The sequence below is a fragment of the Postia placenta genome (genome assembly GCF_002117355.1).
Source record: "Postia placenta MAD-698-R-SB12 unplaced genomic scaffold POSPLAscaffold_19, whole genome shotgun sequence".
Lineage (NCBI taxonomy): Eukaryota > Fungi > Basidiomycota > Agaricomycetes > Polyporales > Adustoporiaceae > Rhodonia > Rhodonia placenta.
Genome location: NW_020169850.1, coordinates 660,846 through 681,590, shown reverse-complemented (window position 1 = coordinate 681,590; position 20,745 = coordinate 660,846). Strand labels below are relative to the sequence as shown.

Sequence of the window (20,745 nt, the reverse complement as noted above, 5' to 3'; positions counted from 1 at the left end):
AGCTGCTTTCAAGCGCCCAGATGTTGGAGGATCGCTGAAAGGTCGCTGAAAGAGTCGCAGCTGACTAAGCGTAATACGACCAACCGTGGTCTGATCGTGTTTTCAGCTGACCAGCCAATCAAGTTGGCGGGCTACTATGCAAGCCATAAGTCAGACTCTGCAAGCGCTTGCGACGAGCAGTCGCTTATTTGTCGCTGGTTCGAGGACCGGAGATGTGATCATCGTCGCCTTTCCTGGTTGCTTGTTTCCCGCTTTCTTTCCAGCGAGATCTAATAAGCGGCAATTCTGAATGTATAAGGCGCGTTGTGACGTGCGCCGATCGATCGTCATACACAAGAACAAGCGCTGAGGCTCTCTACTAGGAACGTTCGCGACGGGAGGTCCGAAAGTACATGATGCCAACGACAGCGCCTTTGGCTCAAAATTACGCTCAAACGACGACATTCACCTACTTAGCTGTACCGTGATCGCACTTTGTGTCTATTCGTGCTTACCTCAACGGCGAAGCCCTCGCGTCGAAGCGAGCACAGGCGCGGTTCTCGACGCGAGCCGCAGAGGAGAGGAGAAATAGGGTGGCTGTGTACCTGCGAGGCATGCGTCTCATTGTTCGCTTCAGCACATCGCGACGACCATTTTCCGCCGTCGCTCCGTACTCCCCTTCCCTTCCCTTTCCTTTGGATGGTCCATGGACCGCCCCCAATACCCAATACGGACGCGAACAAGCACCTGCGCCCGACGCGTTGGCGGGCGCGGATCGTTCCCGGATGCACAGCATTGAGACGGGACAACCGCGCGAGCGACGGCCTGCACATGCCTGTTAGCCGTTGTGGTGGGGGAAAACGCGTTGAAGCCGAAGCGACATCGGCGAGAGGATCCTGAGGAGAAACATCAGCGAATACGTTCCTTTTCTTTCTTTCATTTCTCTTTCTCTTGTTTCATTTCTTAACATTTATTGAACGAAAAGTGAAAAGTGCATATGAACATTTCCTCTCGACTCTAGGGCTTGCGAAGCCGGCGTGGATGGAGAAATGAAGTGATCGCTGTAGGATGCTGGCATCATCATGTTCCTGAGGGCGGCAGGACGCGCGTGTAAATATGGTGCGCCGGAGGCATCATCCTCGGGAGACTGAGACATTGGCGGGTGCGGAATTGAACTCAAAGCGTCGGGCCTAGCTTGCTTGTGCCCAGGAAAGGGCTTCCGTCTCGTTTCGGATAGTGGCTTGCCGGATTCGGACATGTGTTGGTCGATCGGACAGGTTGAAGCTCTGTCTCTCGTATACGTCATCTCTCTCCTCTCAAGCTGGTCGTGACATCATCCGTCTTGTCTCTTCTGTACATATATAAACCCGGGTCAACGTCCTGTAATCCCATCTTCCCTCTCTCCCTCAAACCATTACCATCTCTCTCATTCTCGCTCTCTGCGCTGGTACGGACGAGTGACCCGAGTGTCGCACGTACATAGTGAGTACCTTGTTTGTCCATAGCTTCGTTATTCGCGCGTCGCTGTCGAGCACGCTTCGTGATACGTGGTCAGTAGTCTGTGTGCGTTGCTAGTCGAGCACGCTTCGGGGTCGAGTGTCTCGTTGTGTTTGGACGTGTCTGTTCGAGCACGTATTGGGAGGGTCCACGCTGGTTATTGTATACGTGCGTTGCAGTTCGAACACGCTTCGTGTTGGAATTTATCGCGAGTATTGGCCATTTTATTTTAATCATCGACGTTGTCTTGTGAAACGCATATAGTCAGTTCAACGCGGCCAAACAGCTTATTTTTCTTATTCTAGCCAGCATATAGTCATCAAAGGCTCTTTAACCGTCTTCAGACAACGCTGCGACTATCCCTCCCACAAGTGGTGACCACCGCACCGTGTTTCCATCAGTGATCGCCAGGCGTCGGATCGGCTCCTCGCTCCACAATGCAGAACTCCCAATTGAGCGACTGCTCTCGTCTGGGCGAGGATGAAGTCCTCCCCGGCACGTGGGCCCGCCGCCACCACTTACCAAGACGCTTACTCAGAGCGGATCGTCGACCCTGATGCGCGCCGACGCGTATGGTGCGCAGACCGGGCGGGCGTGCTTCCGCATCCGCGTACGCTCGCATATGAGAATGGTGGGAAGCAGCAGCAAGCCGAAGCAGCAGGGAAGCGCGCTCTGACGCACACTGGCCGAGCATACCCTGCGCTCCACACAGGGTGCGCCGTACGCGCACGCACCGGGCCTGCGGGACGCGTACGCGACTGCGGCAGAAAATAGCCGTTAAGGTTTGGAACGCAGTCCGAGGTCCAGGGAGTGCGGCGGGATCGTCGGGGGCCAGGAATGGCGCGTGAGAGCGGTTCTCGTGGGCTTTACGTCCTGGTAACGTCCGCGAAGTGCGCACGGAAGCGGAAGACGGCATGGTGAGGCCGCGCACACCCGCTGTGCTGCGGTGGATGGCACATGCGAGCACAGCACATTTGCTGTACGCGTGCATGGGGTAACGCTGGCTGAGGAGCAACAGGGTTTAGCGCAAGGAAATAGCGTGCGAGTGGGACTGCTGAATACGCGTCGTCGTCTGGGTTCATGGTTGCGATAGACGAGTGGGGTTTCTGGAAAAGAGGTGTCCGTTACAGTTGGGGGTGTAGCGAGGTGTGGCATGGAGGAAGAACGGAACGACGGGCGCGAGCGGACGGAACGAATTCGTGAGAACGATTGGACGTGTCGCGGATCGGTGCCGGGGCGCGGATGAGCGTGCGACGTTCTGCTGAGTGCGCAGAGACAATGTCGTGCAGCGTTCCTGTGCGAACGACAGAAGCTGCGCGATGACGGAGGAGGGCCGTGCCTGGTCGATCGCGCGCAGGCTTCCGCCACCATCACGACAATTCCAACGGTGTCCGTCTCCGAGTCGCACCGTCCCGCACGAAGAACTAGCATGCCGGCGGTGCACACTGCAGGCTGCCCAAGCTAGCCTTATTGCGCTATCCTGGTTGGAAGTAGCTCGGGCGCTGTTAGTCGTCATTGGCCCCTATGATCAGGATGGCGGTGAGTAAATGAGGATGACGAGGGGGCGCATGGCCAAACAGGGCCAAACAAGGGGCCCCAGAGGAGGGGGCGGGGACGATCTGGCATGAGCAGCGCATTGATTGTATCACGACCCACGGCCAGTCTTCTGCTCCGTCCACACGCTATTTCAGCCCGCCGTCGAGCATGGGCAACACCACCTCCTCCTCCAACCCCGCGTCCCAGCACAACCACTCCCAGTCCCCCGTCCGCCGTGGCAGCCCCGCTCGTCCGCCCTCGTCCACCTCCTCCCACCGCGTCCACCCCTCCCTTCGCACAAAGAAAAAGTCCCTCGAGCTGCCCGACCTGGCGTCCCTCGCACTCACCCCCTCCTCCTCGTCTCCCGCCTCCGTCTCGCCCCATGGCGCACACCGCCGGCCACGCGCCTCCTCGCCCATCCCTATTCCTATATCGGCCCAGCCCACGCCCCAGACCTTCCGCCCCCAGAACAACCTCCCCTCCGCCGCCCACCTCGCGCTGAACAACTACAATCGCGACCCATCCACCTTCAATGTCCCCCGCGGAAGGTACAGGTCCTCCTACTTGCCAAGCGCCAACCCCTCCACGCGCTCCTTTATGTCAAGGGTCCAGGACACCTCCCCTGTCCGCGAGGAACTCCCCAGACCGCGGTTCGTCCCCGAGGTCGTCCACAGCACTCTCCCTCTCGCCCTCATCAAGGCCGAAGAAGACGCGACCAACCCCGAGCCTGTATCCGTCAAGATCGTCTGGCATGGCGGGGGCAGGTCCGTCGTTCTCGCACGTGCGGGGGACGACAACTGGCAGGGAAGGCAGCCCATGGATTTCGAGTATGTTCACGTCCCCTCCAATGTCTCCAGCTAACCATCGACGCCCAGCTCGACCACCGGCTACTGGTCCACTTATGTCTCGCTGCTCCCCGGGACCCACCACCTCAAATTCATCGTTGATGACCAGTGGCGCATCGCAGACGATCTGCCTACCGCGGCCGATGACCGTGATGGATCGCTGGCCAACTATGTCGCCGTCACGTCTCCGATGACCGCATCGCCCCAGATGGCCACTGCCCCAGCGGCGACCTCCGTCTCGCCCCTGCAGAGCCCTCATTATGTTCACCCCGCGCACATCAACAGCTTCTTCAGCGACGCCAGCAGCACCGCCGGCAGTATCAACGATGTCGAAGACGCCAAGGAGCCGGGCCGGGGCAAGGAGCCGCGCTGGACGTCCGATATCCCGCTCGAGCTCGTCGCCGCCGCAGCCGAAGAGGAGGCGTATCTCGCCTCCACGGACTCGCACGACATGCCGTCGAGCTCCTCTGCCTCTGCGTTCGGCGGGATCCCTGCACCGAACATCCCGCCCGCGCCCGTCCTGCCGCGGCACCTCGACAAGCTCATCCTGAACGTGCGCCCTGCGAACGCACCGGGCTCCCCGGGGCCGACAGAACGCGAGCGGTCGCGCCGGTCGGGCAAGGAGCGGTCCCGGCGCGAGCGCGACAGGGAGGGCCGCCCGCGCCCGTCGGCCCTCGGTATGACGTCGAGCACGTCGGCGGACTTTGCGGAGGGCGAGCACCCGGCGCAGCAGCTCGGGCTGCCCATCGTCACCGCATCCGGGACAGACGTCACGGCTGGGGCGGTGCCGTCGTCGCCCCTGCCGGAGGGCGCGGCGAAGACGAACGGCGGGGTGGGCAAGCTGGAGGTGGCGGGGCTCGCGGACGACAACAGCGTGCTGCCCGTGCCGTCGCACGTTGTGCTGCACCATCTGAGCACGAGCGCGATTCGGAACGGGGTGCTGGCGGTGGCGAACACGACAAGGTACCGGAAGAAGGTGCGTTGCGTTGTGGTTTTTGTCGAAGGCTGCTGGTGCTGGCTTTTGAGTGCGGCCGGTGCAGGGGCCTTTTTTCTGCCCCTTGCACACACGCACGGACGCTTTTCATTCCGGCCGTACAAGTGCTGTGAGGCTAAAGCCCGTTGTCCGCTGTGCTGATCTCGCGTTCCTTCTGCAGTACATCACGACGATCTACTACAAGCCCACATAGTCTCGCCGCGGCGGCGAGCGCACGCGATCCCACCCCCTGTGCCTGTGCTTGTGATCCCCCATCATCTGCTACGATGCCTCGCCGGAAGAAGTCGACTCGGTACTATTCGCGACTATATATGCTGCAGACCTATAGATCTCCGTGTGCGTTATCGCCTCGCCACCCAGGCGGCGCTATCGCCAGCCGCCTGCAAATCCTGTTGCACCCCCAAAACTCTGGCACCGACTCAAAGGGCACGCCGCGCATGCGCGCCCCCGAACACGACCGCGCTTGCCGGAGTGCTGTACATAAACACCAATAGACGCGACAGGACGCGGAGGCACGCTGGCGCGCAACCCATGTGCGCTCGAGTGTGGAGAAGACGAGAAAAACACATCTGTACCCTATCTATCTGATTCTGACCGATCGCTGTTCCCGCCTCACGTACGCCAGGTTATGTATCCCCACTGTCCTGTCTGTCTGTCTCTTGTCTCCTCGCCCATTTTTGACATCCACTTCCACTGTCCCTTTGCCATACCCTCTCTGCATTTACCCTTTGACACCACTGCTCACAGCCATGTATCCCTCTTGTTCTCCGCATCACCCTCGCTTGCTTGTTGAGCCTCTTGCTTTTGGCAGTAACAGCCCCCTATTTTCTCTTCGTCTCGATGACACAGGGCCGCGCCGCCCTATTCGCCTCTGCCCATACGTAGTACGTACGCACGTTCGTTTTCGTTCGCGAGTCTGGACCCGTCGCTGCCCCTATTTGTGTTTGCTCTACATTCCCGTTCCCGTTCGCATCGTTCGTCTTCTTACATCATGTATGTATCTGTTCGCGCGCGATCGCCCCCACCCAATAGACGTCGTGGTATTTGAGTAGGACCGCCTCGGTGCGCGGGCGAGAGCTTCGACCCGGTGCATGCGCGATTGGGGCCGAGGTCACAGGTGAGTCCGCCGATGCCTTCGCTGTGTGGCGTGCCGGACGAATCACGATGTACACATTGGTCTGTGAAGCCAGGTCTGCCCACTAAGACGCCTTGATCCCACCGACTGGCTCAGAAAGTCTGACCCGCCTATGACTTAGGTTGTAGGGCGATGGTGTTCGCATTATCCCCATACGACAGTCGGTAAGCGTACGAATTACGTCTTTGAAGGCGCGCATCAATATCTTAGTCCCATGCACGGTGATGGGCTGGGGACCCTGTGCGTTTCCGGAGTACAGGTAAAATCGAGTTGACCTTTTGTGCTTCTTCACTCGCTACCTCCCTTCGCGCTGAGGTCCTGCAGGACGTGTTGCGGTGGTCTCCGAGCCAGACACACTCAAGAGAGTTGTATGCGACGCCGAGCCGACGTAAGTGATTCGTTGTGCCATGACATAATCCTAATGGCCATGACCATCCACGTAGCATGGCGCTCTTCCGTCTCCCGACCCGGCGCAGGAAGAGGCCGGAAATCCACATCCACGACGTGTACAATGCCAGAGGCACGACGATGACACCAGCAACAGCCCGGCCCCGGCCCGCAGACACTGGAACGCTGGCCCTGCTCGCCGTGTCCAAGCGAGACCGCGCAGGACCGAAGTGTCCGCCAGAGATCTGCGACATCATCATCGACTTCCTGCACAAGGACACGCGTGCGTTGTGCGCGTGCAACCTAGTCTGCCGCTCCTGGCGCGCCGCGGCGCGCTACCATCTTTTCCGCGCGATCAAGCTGTCTGCCGGCAGGGCGCACGCCTTCCTGGGGATCCTGTCCAGGGCGCCGGGCCTCGCGCGCCACGTGCGCGACGTCACGGTCGACTTCTATGCGAAGGCCAAGGACTCCACGACGGCGGTGAACGAGGACGCCGCGCAGGCGCAGGCGCGCGCCCTGAGGCCGGTGTTCGACCGCCTCCGGCACGTGTCGATCCTCAGGGTGGCTGCCCTCCAGCTCACCGCTGCCCACACGGCGCTCTTCACTGTGCTGGCGGCGCCGGTCAGGATCCTCGGCTTCGCGGGCTTCCTGATCGCGCCAGAGCCGGCCCTCCTGGCGGGCCTTCTGCGTCTCTTCCGGTCCTTGGAGGTGCTGGCGCTGCCTCCGTACTGCACGGTCGACGAGCCGCGTCGGCGCGTGCCTTGCGTGCCTGCATCGCTGCACACGCTGAGTTTGCATCTGGGCTCTGGCGTCCAGCCGCTCCCTGAGCTGTCCTACTGGGTTGCGTTCCATTTCACAGCGGCCAACATCCGCCATCTGGTCATATCGGCCTCCGACGGATACTCGCCCTCACGTCGGCTCGGCGATCTCCTGCAGCACCAACTGCCCATGGTGCTCCGCGCCATGGGACCTGCACTGCTCTCGCTGAGCCTGACGATCCCTACCTGCGGACTGCATGGACTAGGTGCGTGTTGTGATGATGTGGTGCGGTGTTCATGTGTGCGCCGTCGAGACAAATTTGCTGAACAAGATCCACGCCGAACAGCATTGGCCGCCTCGCTGGACCAATGCACGAATCTGTACCGCCTCATTCTCATTACGCCACCCAGCGCCTCCTGCTCTTGTCTCCGCGCCTCCGCGACCCCCATTCCGCCTGCCTGGATCCCGCAACTTCTCGGGGGTATCCGGACCGACAGCGTGCGCGTCATCTACATCGGCCTGGCATCGCCGCGTAACGATTTCGTTCCTCGCGATTTTGCGTGGATCGAGGAGCTCTCGCTGGTGCTCTCGCGCCTCCCGTTCCGCTACCTGGAGAAGCTCGAGTTCTGTCTGAACGAACGGCGCCACGCTGCAGAGCTGAATCGATTCATCCAGCGAGAGATGCCGGAGCTACGCGAACGCGGACTGGGCGTTGTCGGACGCAAGAGTCTCAGGGTGGTGCTGTGCAGGTCCCTCAATAAATAGCTGTCGGCTCGCCAGCGCGTGTCGGCGGATGATCCTCGTTTCGTTATATCTTGATGTTGCTCATGCCTCCAAATGTGTTCAGCGCGTCTGACTTCTGGGAAGATCCAGGGTATAGGCGAATGTCCGGGGGGCCGGCGAACGTGAGCTGCGAGCCGCAGAGCGACACTCGCGTTATACAGGCGCCAATGATCATTGACCAAAATCAGCTAGCCATGCTTCTCTCAGATTTATCGAGATGCTGACCTGCCGCGCATCAGCTTTCAAAGCCCTCTCGGCTTGTTATGCAGACGTTATTGAGATTATCGATCTCTTATCACCGTGTACTATGTGGCGCTACATAACCGAGATATCTGGGATAATCTCAGAATGGCCTTCAGATGATCTTGTTCGAAGTATTTTCGCCTCTTTAATGCAAGACATCGCGCTGGGGCGAAGGATTCGAGCAGAGAGGAAACAAACAGAGCTTGGGAAAGGGAGCTGAGGTAGAACAGCTTTCATTTATGTGGCGGGGGATTGAGTCTATTCGAACATGAGACGTGTAGTTATCTACAGAGTCGAGGCAGGAGTACAGTGAACAACCATGCAACCGATTGGGGGAGCCCATGAGGCAGGCGCGGAGTGAACGTGCCATATACGAGGCGCCATTCAGAGGCTCTCGGCTCGTAGCGGCGGATGGCTGGAGTTGGCCCAGCAACTCGCAGATGCACTCGATGACAAAACGCCAAGGCACGTCCAAGGAGACACGTCTTCTGGCTTCCTGAAAAACTATCCGCTACGTTAGACGACTTGTGTAAACAACATGCAGAATGGTGCTTCTTACTTGCACCGATATGCTCATCATCATGTCGAGATGGTTGTCCTTGCGCGTGAGGTACATCGTCAGCTTTGTGATGTACTCCTTGTTGCTCCTGGCGTCTTGAACGGCTGCCATCATGTTCGCGATCCTGGCTCCTGCAATAGTTGCCCGATGAGGTACTGTTGGATTTGCGATGGACAAACTCACCCTTGCTCCCTTGGAGTGGGCACATCTTGTCGCAGCTGACGGGGGCTGAGATGTATACAGTGTTCCCTATTCTCTTACATTTGGCTACGGAAGACGGTGAATAAAATGTCATTGACGTCATCTATTGAGCAGAAGGCGCTCACAGCAATATTGGACACGTCTGGTGGTGTCCCTTGTCGGAGTCGGAGAAATGTCGATATCCATGAATAAACTCTGAGGTGCGAGTCGGCTGGCTTGAAGGGCGAGGCGATGCTGGCACCAAAGCTATAATGGCTAGGCTATTTATACAAGCAACGCACTCGAGAGAAATACTTGTACGATCTATGAGATCAATGCTGAATTAGCAAGTATTACGGACCACAGCTCTTGCATTGTCCTGTTGCCGTCAAGGAGGTACATGGAGCTCAAAAAATGATGGGGATCGATGATACTGTAAATTCTGGCCATCGGCCACTACCTCTGATGGCGTCTTTGGGGGTCATAGAGAGGCAGCTCTGCAGGCATCGAAACAAGTACACTACGTAGAAGATAGGACAGATCCCCACAACGGGCGGTTCGTTCTCTCTCGTGCGGATAGAACCATGCAACAATTATGTCAAGATTTGAAACACATGTCGTATAACGCCTTCTGTACGATTTGCTGAGCTGCTAACCTGGAGCATCATGGACCTCACTGTACTGAGTTTCTTGAAAGTTTGCGGATGCCCTCAATGTTGGAACATGCACCCAATGGCAGGACAGAGGCGTCCTCCTTGACGTAGTGCACATCCAAGGGGATCAGTGTTCGACCACCGCGCAGCCCCATTCAGAGGAAGACACACCTCCGCGTGAATTTTGTTCATGGGCGCCATATTTTCCTTCAGGTTTATGGGGTAAATGTCCACTTTGGGTTGTTCTGCACGTCTGCGCCAGCTGGCCACAAAGTCCTGAGCATAATCTCAACGCGTTGTAATGTGAGTCGTATGAAGATCGTCATAATACCGAATGAGGTCGAGATCGAGCTGCGATTATTATCCCTCACTTTCTGTTTCTCGAGGCCGCCTGCGAGCTTGAAGTTCTTGTCGCAGCCGATGTTACCGGTAATCAGAGTCGCAGACCGTCTTCCCAGAGACAGTCGCATGGGCTGAATCATCTGAATCGCGCATCCAATATGCGATGTGGACTCGACAGATCTGCACAGTAGAAGGGGAGAGGCGGGACAGCCTCGCTGCTGGTGATGCATACCTTGACTATAATGTTGTTCGTGCCGTGTAGGGTGTCGAGACAGAAAGAGAATGGACGTGCCTTTGCGTGCAATAGAAGGACTGGGAGGGAATCAGACAACTCAACGTTGTTGGAGATCTGATCATTGCACCTTCGCTGTGGCTAATTTCGATTAATATACAGCAGATGACACAGTAAACCTAGGGGGTCCTGTTTCAGAACCATGATGCCGCTTTCGCGGCGTCTTGAGCTGCATTCCTAGCATGATTCAATTTGGGTGAGCCGCAGTCGCGCATACCATCTGATTCTATGGTTTATAAGTGGATGCCCCTCCCTCTCTTGATGGCCAGGTTTGTGATGGCGGGCACTCCACCGTCCTCAAAATTATATGGACACCTATACTTTCGTATGCCTGCTCTCACCTCCAACATGAAACAGAGCGAACAGATAAGTCATTGATGAGTCCCTTCTTCCGAGGGATTTGATGGCGATGTCACGCCTGGGAGCACGATGGCCACGACGGACGCGAGCGGAGTTATAAAATGGACTCTAAAATCGACATCGTCACATTGATGTGACGAAGTGTTACCTGACCATCAACTTTAAGAACTTTAAGAGGGGGACCGTCAACTGGTAAGCCTTAGTATGTACCTCAGCGAGAAGTGAGTGATATCCTATTATCGAACAGTGCTCTACCGCCACGAGTTCCCCTCAGGATGCATCCTCTGTTCTTTATAAACGAGCTCCTTCTCCAGATCTTCCGTTATCTGCGGCCTGGAGGCAGAAAGAGCCTGGCTTTCCTTGCTAGAACGTGCAATGCCTTTCACGGGCCCGCCATTGAGGTTTTGTGGGGACAGCTGTGCAATGCTACACCTATCATTAGACTGCTTCCTCAGGATGCCTTGATCTTTCAAGACCTGGATGGATATTTTTACACTAGAATCTGGGTGGGTCCTCGAATCGGCATCGTTGTCATCGCGTGACTATCGCTCATCTGCTCTCTGCTTCAGACTTTGGTGAGGCCGTTGGTGGCTTCCGACCTTGTCGCAATTGAGAAATATGCACCGCTTGTAAGGCATTTGGGCGTCAAAGAAGAAGGCCGCTTCTCGCGCTTTACCCACACTTACAGACTTGACGCAGTCACGTCGGATGCACTGTCGCACATAGTAGAGCGTTACCCCCACCCTTTTCTATTCCCCGGTATTCTCAGCCTGGACTGGCGGGTAGTTATGCGACCCTGGTCGCACAGTGCGATTTCAGACCGGGGTTCATGGAAAGACTTGCTTGTATACGTCGGGCCCAAACTGCGAGAGCTGTACCTCGGGAAAAAGGCCTACGCACCCCACAAGAGCGATACCCTCTCAGGGCTTGCAGAAGTCTTGGACGCCGTCGGTAACCAATGTATAGCACTCAAGAGTCTGACGCTGCCACGTCTCTCCCTTCGTTCCTCCCGAGCAATATCAAAACGCCTCTCATCCATCGTATGCAGATTCTCTGGCCTGCGCACCTTGCTATGCGTATTCGCACCGTTGACAGGTCCTGCTTTGGCGCATCTGATTTCCTCATCAGTCATTCAAGAACTCCAGCTCGGTCTTGGTGATCAGTGGAAGCCTTGGGCCCGTCCTGTCAGTGGACAGCCACTCCAGCTCTCATCACTTACCACCATAGAAATCGTGGAAGCGAGCGCAGAATCCTACATTAACTTCGCCAGATTTGTTTCCCTGCCACAGGTGAAGTCAGCAACACTGTGCATCACCCCATATCCGTCAGCGGCCCACCTCGGTGATCTGTTCTCTGCTATCGGCCAACAGTTCTGCCCTGACAGATTGGTGAACCTGTCGGTTCATCTACTGGAGTTCGAGCCCTCCAATGAGGTAGCCCACGGTGCCATTGCCCACTCGGACTATCTGCGATCCCTGCTACCTTTCTGTCAAATGCAGAGGATCGTCATTGATGCAGACTGGGAGTATGGTCACGACGACGACGTCCTACAGGAGATGGCCAAGGCATGGCCAGGACTGAAGCATTTAGAGTTTGCGGAAGCCGAAATTCAAGTCTCGCGATCGCATTTGCACTCACCTGCTACATTGCGGTCCCTCATACCATTAGCGACATGCTGTAAGGACCTCTTATCTCTCGGGATCTGGTTGCACGTCGATGTCAGAGCGGACCATGAAGCGATTGTGGCTGACATCGCACAGGCGATGCTAAATCCTTCTTCGTCGCCCTTGGCGATCCTTAAAGTCAGTCACTCCACAATTGAAGGACTGCCAGAGGATATCGCTTCCTTACTCTCTATCCTCTTCCCTGATCTTCAAGAGATCATCGCAACTGGAGCCGACGAACATGTAGAACGGTGGGGGAAGGTAGAGAAGCTCCTGCTTGCCGCTCGCAATGCTCGATTGATGGAGTTGTGAAGTATTCTCGGATAGCTTCATGGCCTTCGAGATCGAACTTTCAATTTGATGTAGAAATCATACATACCCTAGCGCGTAATAAAACGTTTGACGGTCCAGTCACCTCTGGAACCACACAAGTGACTCACTTTGTAGCAAAATACGACACATTGTGCGGCTGCTCACGAGGGTGCAGCTAAAGCATCGGTGCTTGATTGAAATGTCTCACAGACATACTCAGTCTCTCATCCTTAGGAAGGTGGTCAAGTAGCTCCCCAGTCTAATGCAGCCGTAAACTTGGGAGCGAGTGACCACACGCGAGGACCGAACGCCAATCGAGATTCAAAGACCCGAAGCAGAAAGAATGTGTGTCAGGGCACGGGTTCGCATTCACAGCACTTTGCCGTATGATCTTAAAACGGCGTCGCATGCAATTATCGTCAGTGCCCTGATTTATTTAAGACTGTTGAGCATGATAGCATGAATTCCTGAGAGACACACCGGTCGTAGTCGTACCCCGTTATGGCACGACATCCGGATCTCCTTGCTATTAGGAACATATGTAGACAGAGATTTATGACTTGGTTTCACTGACGACTTGTCGGTCGCTCAAATACAATCATATTACACACAGATGATAATACACACCCATCTATAAGTAAACAAAATCCAAACTCTATCGTTACGTCGCCCTGTCCGGACAGTGGCGACGGGCATTTCGAAGCGTAATTTTCACCGTATCCTGCACTTTGGCCACAAGGCGTTCAAGCTGACTTCTCGCGCCACTGGCCGCCTTTCCACCAGACGAGCAGGATGAGCAGCTCAGAAACTACCATCAAGCCAGCCCACATAGAGTACAGGCCGCCATCGCCGATAGAATTCTGTGTGTCAAGAGATCGGTTAAGCAAGCGACGGTCTGCATGCAGCGCCTAAGCCTACACACCTGAAGGGGCACCGCAATCTCCGTAGCAACAAAGCCAAACAGGCCTCGAATGCAGCTGTTTGTGGCGACTGCGGTCGACGAAAGGCCTACGTTAGCGTCTACGATGTACGCCAATGTGCTGGTGTAGATGCAACTGAAAGATCGTATGTGCATACATCGAGGAGTGCGGGACCGTACCGTTAGTAACTGCCGTAGGTGGGGACGCGAGGAAGACAACGCACATCATCAAGAACCCACAGAGGAACAGCATGACGCAGACAGCAGCGACGTGCACACGCTGCTCGCACACCCAGCCGTAGGCTATAACCACGCAGGGGAAGAACCCCATTGCGAACATTGTGCTCTGCAAGCGCATCTGCACGTCCAAGAATGACTGGATGAGCATGCGGCACGGAACGCGAGAGCAATGCATAATGTGCGTGCCTCTGCGCTGCCTTTCCCTCCATGGCTCGCCTTCGCCTTCGCCAAGATGTAGTCGGAGTAGCGTCCACCAAGGATGCTACCAAGGAGACAGCCTATAAAGAGAGGAGAATGCATATCAAGCGGCGTGCTCTATATGTCGACGAAAGTACACTAACCCATCCCGAACGCCAAGAGGACCAATCCGATTCTCAATGCGTCATAGTGATACGCATTGGCCAGCGTGATCGATGCCGTATACAAGATACTATACTCAAATCCGAATAGGAGAGCTGCGGCACACGGCGTTAAATGGGGCACACGACCGACACACGGGGTATTAGTACGTACCAGACGCGAGGATGATTACGACATTGTTTGGTCGCCGCAGCACCTGCAGCATGGGCCGCACCGGGTTGACGTCTTTTAGAGTAAGCTTCACCTCCTGTGCAGGCATGGAAACTCCCTTCGGCATATCAGCTTCTGGGATTTCCGCAATGGTAGTGACAGCGGACATCGTATCGTCCTGGGACTCGTGCACAGGATGTCCGGTCTCCGATAGCTTGCTCAATGCATCGACGCCGTGTGCTGGATCTGTTTTGGCATGGGGCGTAAGATCTGGAGTATGCATGGCCTTCTTGAGGGCAGCCTGATACGACATGCTACGCTCATGACGGAACGTATCCACGAAGAAAATGAAGGATATAGCGCAGAGCCCTGTGAAGATGACCAGAAACCAGAACGTCGCACGCCAGTTAAACGCCTGCGTGAGTATGCCACCAATGATGGGTCCGAGTGAGGGGCCGAGCAAGGGAGCACTACGACGATCCAGAAAAGCAGTGAAGGAGTGCCCCGATCGAACATGAACACGAGGGTTATCATCAGCGCAAGAAAGCTTACCATAAGTATATGCCCATCATAGTTCCTCTTTCGGCTGGCTCGAAAAGGTCAGCCAGCGTGGCCGCACCGATGGACACGACAGCACTCGCTCTAATGAAGGTGAGTATCTTGATTTTTGCGTATTAGATGAGGGCACTGTACTGACCCTGCAGCTTGCAAACATCGCATGCCTATGAGCACGTCAATGGTTTTCGCTAACGCAGAGACCACACAGCCTAAAGTGCAGAGCGAGATGGAGACCAGGTACACAATCTAGGTGATAATTGCTCAGATAATGCGCATGTGCCAAATTATTGCATATTTACCTTGCGACCTTGGATTTCACTAACCGCGCTCCAAAACACAGGAAACCCTCCCTGAATGAGTATGAAGAGGGACACCGTCAGACTAAGTTGGGAACTCGTCGCGTGGAGGTCCGCTTCAATCTGGGTAATCGCGGCTTCCACGGGGTCAAATTAGGCTTCGCCGAGGTTTTCTCATGGTACAAGGCTCACGATTGTAGATGTTACCGCCCAAACCAGCAATCATAGCGGCCGCGCAGATCATCACCACCACACAATACTGTATACCGAGGGCGCTTAGCTTCATGCCAAGGCGAGCAGCACATGAGGTTACCTTCCGCGCTCTGGACCATTGTCGTGGATCGTCTTTGACGAGAGCATGTTCGATGTCAAGCTTCACCGGCTGTTCTGACAGAGCTTTCTCCAGGTTTTGTATATCATCCCCGACGCGTACGGTTTGAATGCTGTCGGGGGTCGCACTACGGCCGTGCGCTGAAGACATGAAGGGCGCTGATGGGCCGCTGTTGGCAACGAAGGAAGTGAGGGAGCAAATGGCACTGGGAAAAGTACGCTTTCTGCGACGATATTTATGGTAGTAGAGACAATACTGCTCAAAATTCCATGGTGAATGTCTTCTCCTACTGGAGCCGGGGCTAGGGCCGGGGCCCGTGTACGTCAAGCTGAGCATCACACGAAATGCGGCCGGCGAGGCGTTTTGAAACATAACAATCACCGCAATTGAATACCGAGACTATTTTGCCGAAGGAACGGCGTGGCTGGGAGTCGCAGGCAGCATAATACTTTGAGGATCTTTACGTCAGGCTTAGCGAACTCGAAGCGACGGACTCTGCACGTACACCGACTTCACCGCGCTTTGAGTGGAGAGCAAGGACGTGGAATGAAAAAGCGAGGTGGCGCATCCCTAAGGCGAAACGAACGCTCTGCGTTGACCATTAGGCGCAGGCCCGCAGGGACGATGGCCGTCGTCCCGAATGCGCAATAGCAAATGTGCCGAGGGCCTGCGACTATGAGCACACACCTACAGGCAAGGCCATCCGGGGTTCCGCCTCCGCACGCAGTCAGCCCTGCCTCAGAAGTTCATACGCGCTGCATGAGCCTCGTGAACGGATCCGAAACACATCATGGTGCCATGCTGCACTGAGAAGTCGACCGGTTGGCGCAGGACTCAAGGCTTGATATCACCCAAGTTGTCAGCAATAGAAGATCAGTGCACCGTAGGGCTGGAAGAAATTTCATCGAGACTGCAAGAGTTGCATGAGGCTCGGAGGGGGGAAGGCAGATGGCCTGCAGGCAAGCTTGACCGAAAGCATTCTGACCCGCTATGATCCACGTGGCCTCCCTCACGCTCGAAATTACTGGCACGTACTTTCTCTCCACCGTCGTCTGCTGCTCTCGTCTACCGTTCCTAATGTAGGACATCGTGAACTGGTCTCGAGCTATGTGACTAGCTTTCGGAACGGGTTCCCTACGCTCAAGGCAAGCCGATGTTCAAACTCGCTCACAACGTCAACACCACTGGACTGTCTGGCGATAATACTTGTCTTCACGATGGAAATTGGAAGCTGCACAAAGCCCGGGCGCACCATATCATGCACCTCAGTGGCCTATACGTTGTCGTATGGAAGTAGCTGAGGCAATCCAGGCGAGTCACCATTCGATAATTATAACGTCTTTCCTTTCTCTATGCGAGAATATATCTTTCGTCAGTGTGCATACTGGTTCCTTCATAAGCGCGTTAGCTCAGTGCGTTCAGCGTAGCGCATCCAAGGTGTGTGCGGGATACACTGAGGCGACATGCGTGCGGTACCATTGACTCGAGTCAACATGACGGCAGGCAGAAGCGTAGAAGACATCATGATGGATCTACCACCGAACCATGTTCTCACAGTCTTATAAAGCCCTCTACATGAGGATGGTGCGAGTGAGATGCGCCTCGGGGATGACAGTCCACGGAGGGGAATGGTTGTGAAGTCTTTGACGCAGGTTGCGTCGCGCGCTACCAGTATGCATACTTGAATTACTGCCGTCGCCGAGACGCAGACCTGACCCGACTCACCCAATCACAACGCTAACGGTGAATACGTAGTACACAGGTCTCTGGGATGCTTAGGAAGACCCCTTCATCAAAGAGACGCACCTTCGTCGAAGCATCTCATAGTAGCTTGTGCAGTGCGCACGCGTATTCCCGCCTGTCTTCGTTCTGCTGAGTTCGTGGTGACAAGCGCGCCGGTTGAAATGCAGAGGCCCAAGATCAGTAGAACGAAATCACTAGTGCCGAATGAATCGATTTGCGTTGCATTACCGCATGAGATAGAGGGCAAATGTAAGGCACCAGAGAATATAGAGACCGTACTCTTGAGTGAATACGCTGAGAAACCCACGTTGCAACATCAACCTCTGTGGGAGACCTCTGGTGTAGCCCAGTCTCCCCTGGCTAAGACGTCGGTACTTCTTTACAAAGTTCACAGGACCAGGGTGTAGTAGGCTCGGCTGATATAACAGAACACGCAAGCCCATCTTTTTCTAATCTTACACACATGCTTTGCGTGATTGTCAAGGACGCCCCCAAATCCTAGCCGTCTTCGGAACACGCTATAATAGCGTGAGCTCAATTGCCTCTACAGCCTGGTTTGAAGATGTCTTGTCCTGCCATCCTGTGTAGAGCGTTACGACAAGTTCACTGAAACTATGTGCCGGGTTACTTGCCCGCCCACTCTGGCTGTTCGCAGTCAGATTCCGTCGTTGCGCTGGACCTATGTCGGGTATATTCTGGTGTCGATGTCAAGGTCTGAACGAAGTTATCTTAAGTCCTCTCATGTGACAGATCAGCTAGGAACGCTACCTCGTCGATCCGTGTTTCCCGCAGGTCCAACAAATAATGTGAAATAACCACACTTGAGATTCTATGTTAGTCGCATCAGCGGATTGCCACCGTGAATGACTGAAGACCCACGGGATGACGAAATTCATGCCGACGTTGAGGTATATCTGCACCACGCACAAAATGAGTCTCAGACATGAACGATGTACATCTTAGGACGGACTTTCGGGACGAACAAAGCAAGATCTAGAACATTCAGCACCAGCAGCGTGCTATATGTCGATCAGTAGGCGAACCTCATCAGGGCTTGACTTTTTTACCCGAAGTACAATAGTCCTAAGTGCAATGTTGCACGATGCTCGTTTATCAGTGCATTGAAGTACGAAGGATATCTATCATGACTCACCATCTCTTCTCATAACCATCGCAATAGAGGTTCCAAAATGCGATGTGTGTGAGATTCCTCGTACGTGGCGAGTGTGATAAATGATAGTAGCGAGCACAATGGCGTCGGATCCAATCATGCAACAGCAACCGACAATTGTGACTGGTTATAGTTGCGGGGTCATGAACCAGGGCATTTGAAGAAGTCAGTCATACCTCTAGTATAGTTTGCATATTATTGAGTAGAGTGACGATGCTCTAATAGTATCCACGTACTTGGTGATTATGGAATAGGACATATCGAACGATTGATTACAAACTGCACCGAAGTAAGGTAAATGGGCTACGCTGTAGGTGGTCTTGCTATAGATTGCCTGCACAGTTAATTGAATCAGCTGGGAGGGATACAAGATCGGCTCACGTACTAGATTTGTGATGAACTGCATGAGCGCTAGGAAACCGGTGAGGCTCGTCAATGGCCAGTCTCTGCCGCTGGAGGCGAATACTCTCAACGCGGAGAATGCTGGAGTTCCCGTTGAGACCCATATCATATTAGCACATAGTATCAACATACCAGCTGAGATCACGGAGAGTAATAGAAGTAGTATGATGTCGACTATCATGACAGCACTACAGCTGCAGAGCACGGATTAAGAGATGAGGTGTCAAATAGAAATACAGAATACAGACGTCTATAGCGATAGTGAGATTCTGTGAAGATCTCGGAGAGCATGTCAACGTACTCACCACCATCCTCGACAATGGAAAGATTGCCGTGACATTGAATATAGCCCATAACAGCGACGTATATCTATTCGCGTAGTAAACGGCGGAAGCCCTTGTCGATCTTCTGCGCCAGAGTTTCGACTCTCGTCCGAGTGTCAAAAGGTAATCGTAAATGACAAATGCTACGCCATCTCAGTTAGCGAAGTGTCAGGGAAAGACTTCTTGACGTGATGATATAATCACTGGAAGCGACAGCGGCGCAGTAGTCGTATGCATCTCTGCGACAGGTTCAGTCAAAATGATGCGGAGCAACCAGCATATATTGTACACTTACAAGGTCGAGATGCCAAAACTGTTGCCCGCGGTGCTTGGCGAGGTCATCAGGCAGTTAACCCGGTGGGAAAGAGAGGAGGGAAGGGTGGCTATCCAAAGCGCTAGAGAATTTGAGTACGAATGTATTTATACCGAGCAGCACTCGTGCCCAGCGACTGGCCCCCAATGACGGTAATTATGGAAGAACCGAAGAGGGCGTTCCATGGCCACATTCGCTTTTCATAACCGCAACGGGTTGGGGGCGGAAAGAGCGAGAACATGGAACTGCGGAACACACCGTGAAACCTGCGGATGCATTGTTCTTAGGCGCATATACGATGGTTCTCCATGAAACCTAGATACTGCGATGGTTGCGGTACACATCATGTCTCGGTGGATTAGGTTCGGAGCCCGGAGGCAGGCACAGATATTGTGCTCTCACTACAGTGCACTCGACCGGCATTGTAGATTCACTGATGTGGTCGTGCCTGAGAAATGCGGGCTTTGATCGGACAATTCAAAGCTGGTATACATGACAATGGTATGCAGGATCACTAGCACGGAAATAACAGAAATTCCGACGCAAAGCACGGTGACATGAGCCGAATCGTCAAGCGCGTGTATGGAAGGTATCGGACGATGTATCATCCGAGGACAGGGAGGATTGTGTGCTGTCCACACTAGACCGCTGCGCGTGACGCATAGTCAGAAAGCATCAATTTGTCGGATTACAGTCTGAACAATGCAATGCACATACAGGTGACAGTCTCGTGGACAATTCTTGTAGAGGTATCGCTCTCGCATCGGGTTTGCTGGGTGGGGGAACCATCGGCGTGTTGAGAAGAATATGCAAGGTGCTGAGGAAAGCGGAAGATGTCATTCTCAGAGAGCTGCGATAATATGTTTGTGTGGGATGAAGAGGGTGGCTCTGGCACAGCAAGGATTCCTTAGAATCTATTTATCTCGTCCTGGATTGCTGTACATCGATGACGAGTTGGAGTTCGGTTGGAGACTGCCAGTCTGAACATTCCCGCCCGCGCGTCGTCATTGGCTCGAGAGGATCACATGACCTTGACTACAATGGCAGACTTGACTCTTGTACTCGACCTTCTTCAACTTCTTGCGCAAACACACACTATTCGTTGTTTTCTGTAACCCACGACGACCGTCTCAAGCTTGCTTCTGATCAGATAGTATGACCGAACCGAAACCTGAAGTTGGAAGCGCCGCCTTGCCTTGGTCTAGACCATAGTCACTGGCAGGGATACGTGTGGCATATTGATTCCTCCGAGTGCAAAGGGACCTCGAGGTCTTTCATGTACTGGTCTACCACTAGGGTGATACATTTCCCGCAGCATACACTGGCTCCTTTGGAGTGTTTGGTTGTGCGGGATATGTCAGTGATGATGAAGATGTCATGAAGTCGGTCATTTTGGTAAGTATAAGGATCGTTGCGGCT

The 20,745-nt window shown here is 54.6% G+C and overlaps 7 protein-coding genes across 7 annotated transcripts; 3 read left to right on the top strand and 4 right to left on the bottom strand.

Annotated features, from left to right (window-relative positions):
- Positions 1-1,806: 1,806 nt before the first annotated feature.
- POSPLADRAFT_1061968 (hypothetical protein) lies at positions 1,807-2,392 on the bottom strand (the record flags this gene model as incomplete). The annotated part of the gene is made up of 2 exons (XM_024481461.1): positions 1,807-1,946; positions 1,999-2,392. The coding sequence occupies 2 exons, from the start codon at positions 2,390-2,392 to the stop codon at positions 1,807-1,809; spliced, it is 534 nt and encodes a 177-aa protein (XP_024334066.1).
- A 403-nt stretch (positions 2,393-2,795) lies between these two features.
- Positions 2,796-5,044, top strand: POSPLADRAFT_1061967 (carbohydrate-binding module family 48 protein; the record flags this gene model as incomplete). The annotated part of the gene is made up of 4 exons (XM_024481460.1): positions 2,796-3,015; positions 3,077-3,839; positions 3,888-4,833; positions 5,012-5,044. The coding sequence occupies 4 exons, from the start codon at positions 2,796-2,798 to the stop codon at positions 5,042-5,044; spliced, it is 1,962 nt and encodes a 653-aa protein (XP_024334065.1).
- Positions 5,045-6,514: 1,470 nt separating this feature from the next.
- On the top strand, positions 6,515-8,139 carry POSPLADRAFT_1050288 (hypothetical protein; the record flags this gene model as incomplete). Its single annotated transcript, XM_024479953.1, has 2 exons — positions 6,515-7,397; positions 8,000-8,139. The coding sequence occupies 2 exons, from the start codon at positions 6,515-6,517 to the stop codon at positions 8,137-8,139; spliced, it is 1,023 nt and encodes a 340-aa protein (XP_024334064.1).
- Positions 8,140-8,542: 403 nt separating this feature from the next.
- POSPLADRAFT_1050287 (hypothetical protein) lies at positions 8,543-10,328 on the bottom strand (the record flags this gene model as incomplete). Its single annotated transcript, XM_024479952.1, has 9 exons — positions 8,543-8,662; positions 8,718-8,945; positions 9,044-9,178; positions 9,200-9,221; positions 9,358-9,464; positions 9,722-9,826; positions 9,922-10,032; positions 10,125-10,265; positions 10,326-10,328. The coding sequence occupies 9 exons, from the start codon at positions 10,326-10,328 to the stop codon at positions 8,543-8,545; spliced, it is 972 nt and encodes a 323-aa protein (XP_024334063.1).
- Positions 10,329-10,748: 420 nt separating this feature from the next.
- POSPLADRAFT_1050286 (hypothetical protein) lies at positions 10,749-12,520 on the top strand (the record flags this gene model as incomplete). The annotated part of the gene is made up of 4 exons (XM_024479951.1): positions 10,749-10,765; positions 10,987-11,050; positions 11,114-11,504; positions 11,673-12,520. The coding sequence occupies 4 exons, from the start codon at positions 10,749-10,751 to the stop codon at positions 12,518-12,520; spliced, it is 1,320 nt and encodes a 439-aa protein (XP_024334062.1).
- A 743-nt stretch (positions 12,521-13,263) lies between these two features.
- On the bottom strand, positions 13,264-15,524 carry POSPLADRAFT_1157369 (hypothetical protein; the record flags this gene model as incomplete). The annotated part of the gene is made up of 11 exons (XM_024487177.1): positions 13,264-13,380; positions 13,443-13,540; positions 13,719-13,783; positions 13,840-13,957; positions 14,021-14,109; positions 14,189-14,659; positions 14,742-14,831; positions 14,887-14,993; positions 15,047-15,180; positions 15,236-15,302; positions 15,357-15,524. 11 exons carry the CDS (start codon positions 15,522-15,524, stop codon positions 13,264-13,266), a joined length of 1,524 nt encoding a protein of 507 aa, XP_024334061.1.
- Positions 15,525-17,635: 2,111 nt separating this feature from the next.
- POSPLADRAFT_1157300 (hypothetical protein) lies at positions 17,636-19,355 on the bottom strand (the record flags this gene model as incomplete). The annotated part of the gene is made up of 8 exons (XM_024487164.1): positions 17,636-17,812; positions 17,939-18,031; positions 18,088-18,136; positions 18,271-18,327; positions 18,525-18,622; positions 18,674-18,771; positions 18,823-18,884; positions 19,309-19,355. 8 exons carry the CDS (start codon positions 19,353-19,355, stop codon positions 17,636-17,638), a joined length of 681 nt encoding a protein of 226 aa, XP_024334060.1.
- Between the last annotated feature and the right edge of the window lie 1,390 nt (positions 19,356-20,745).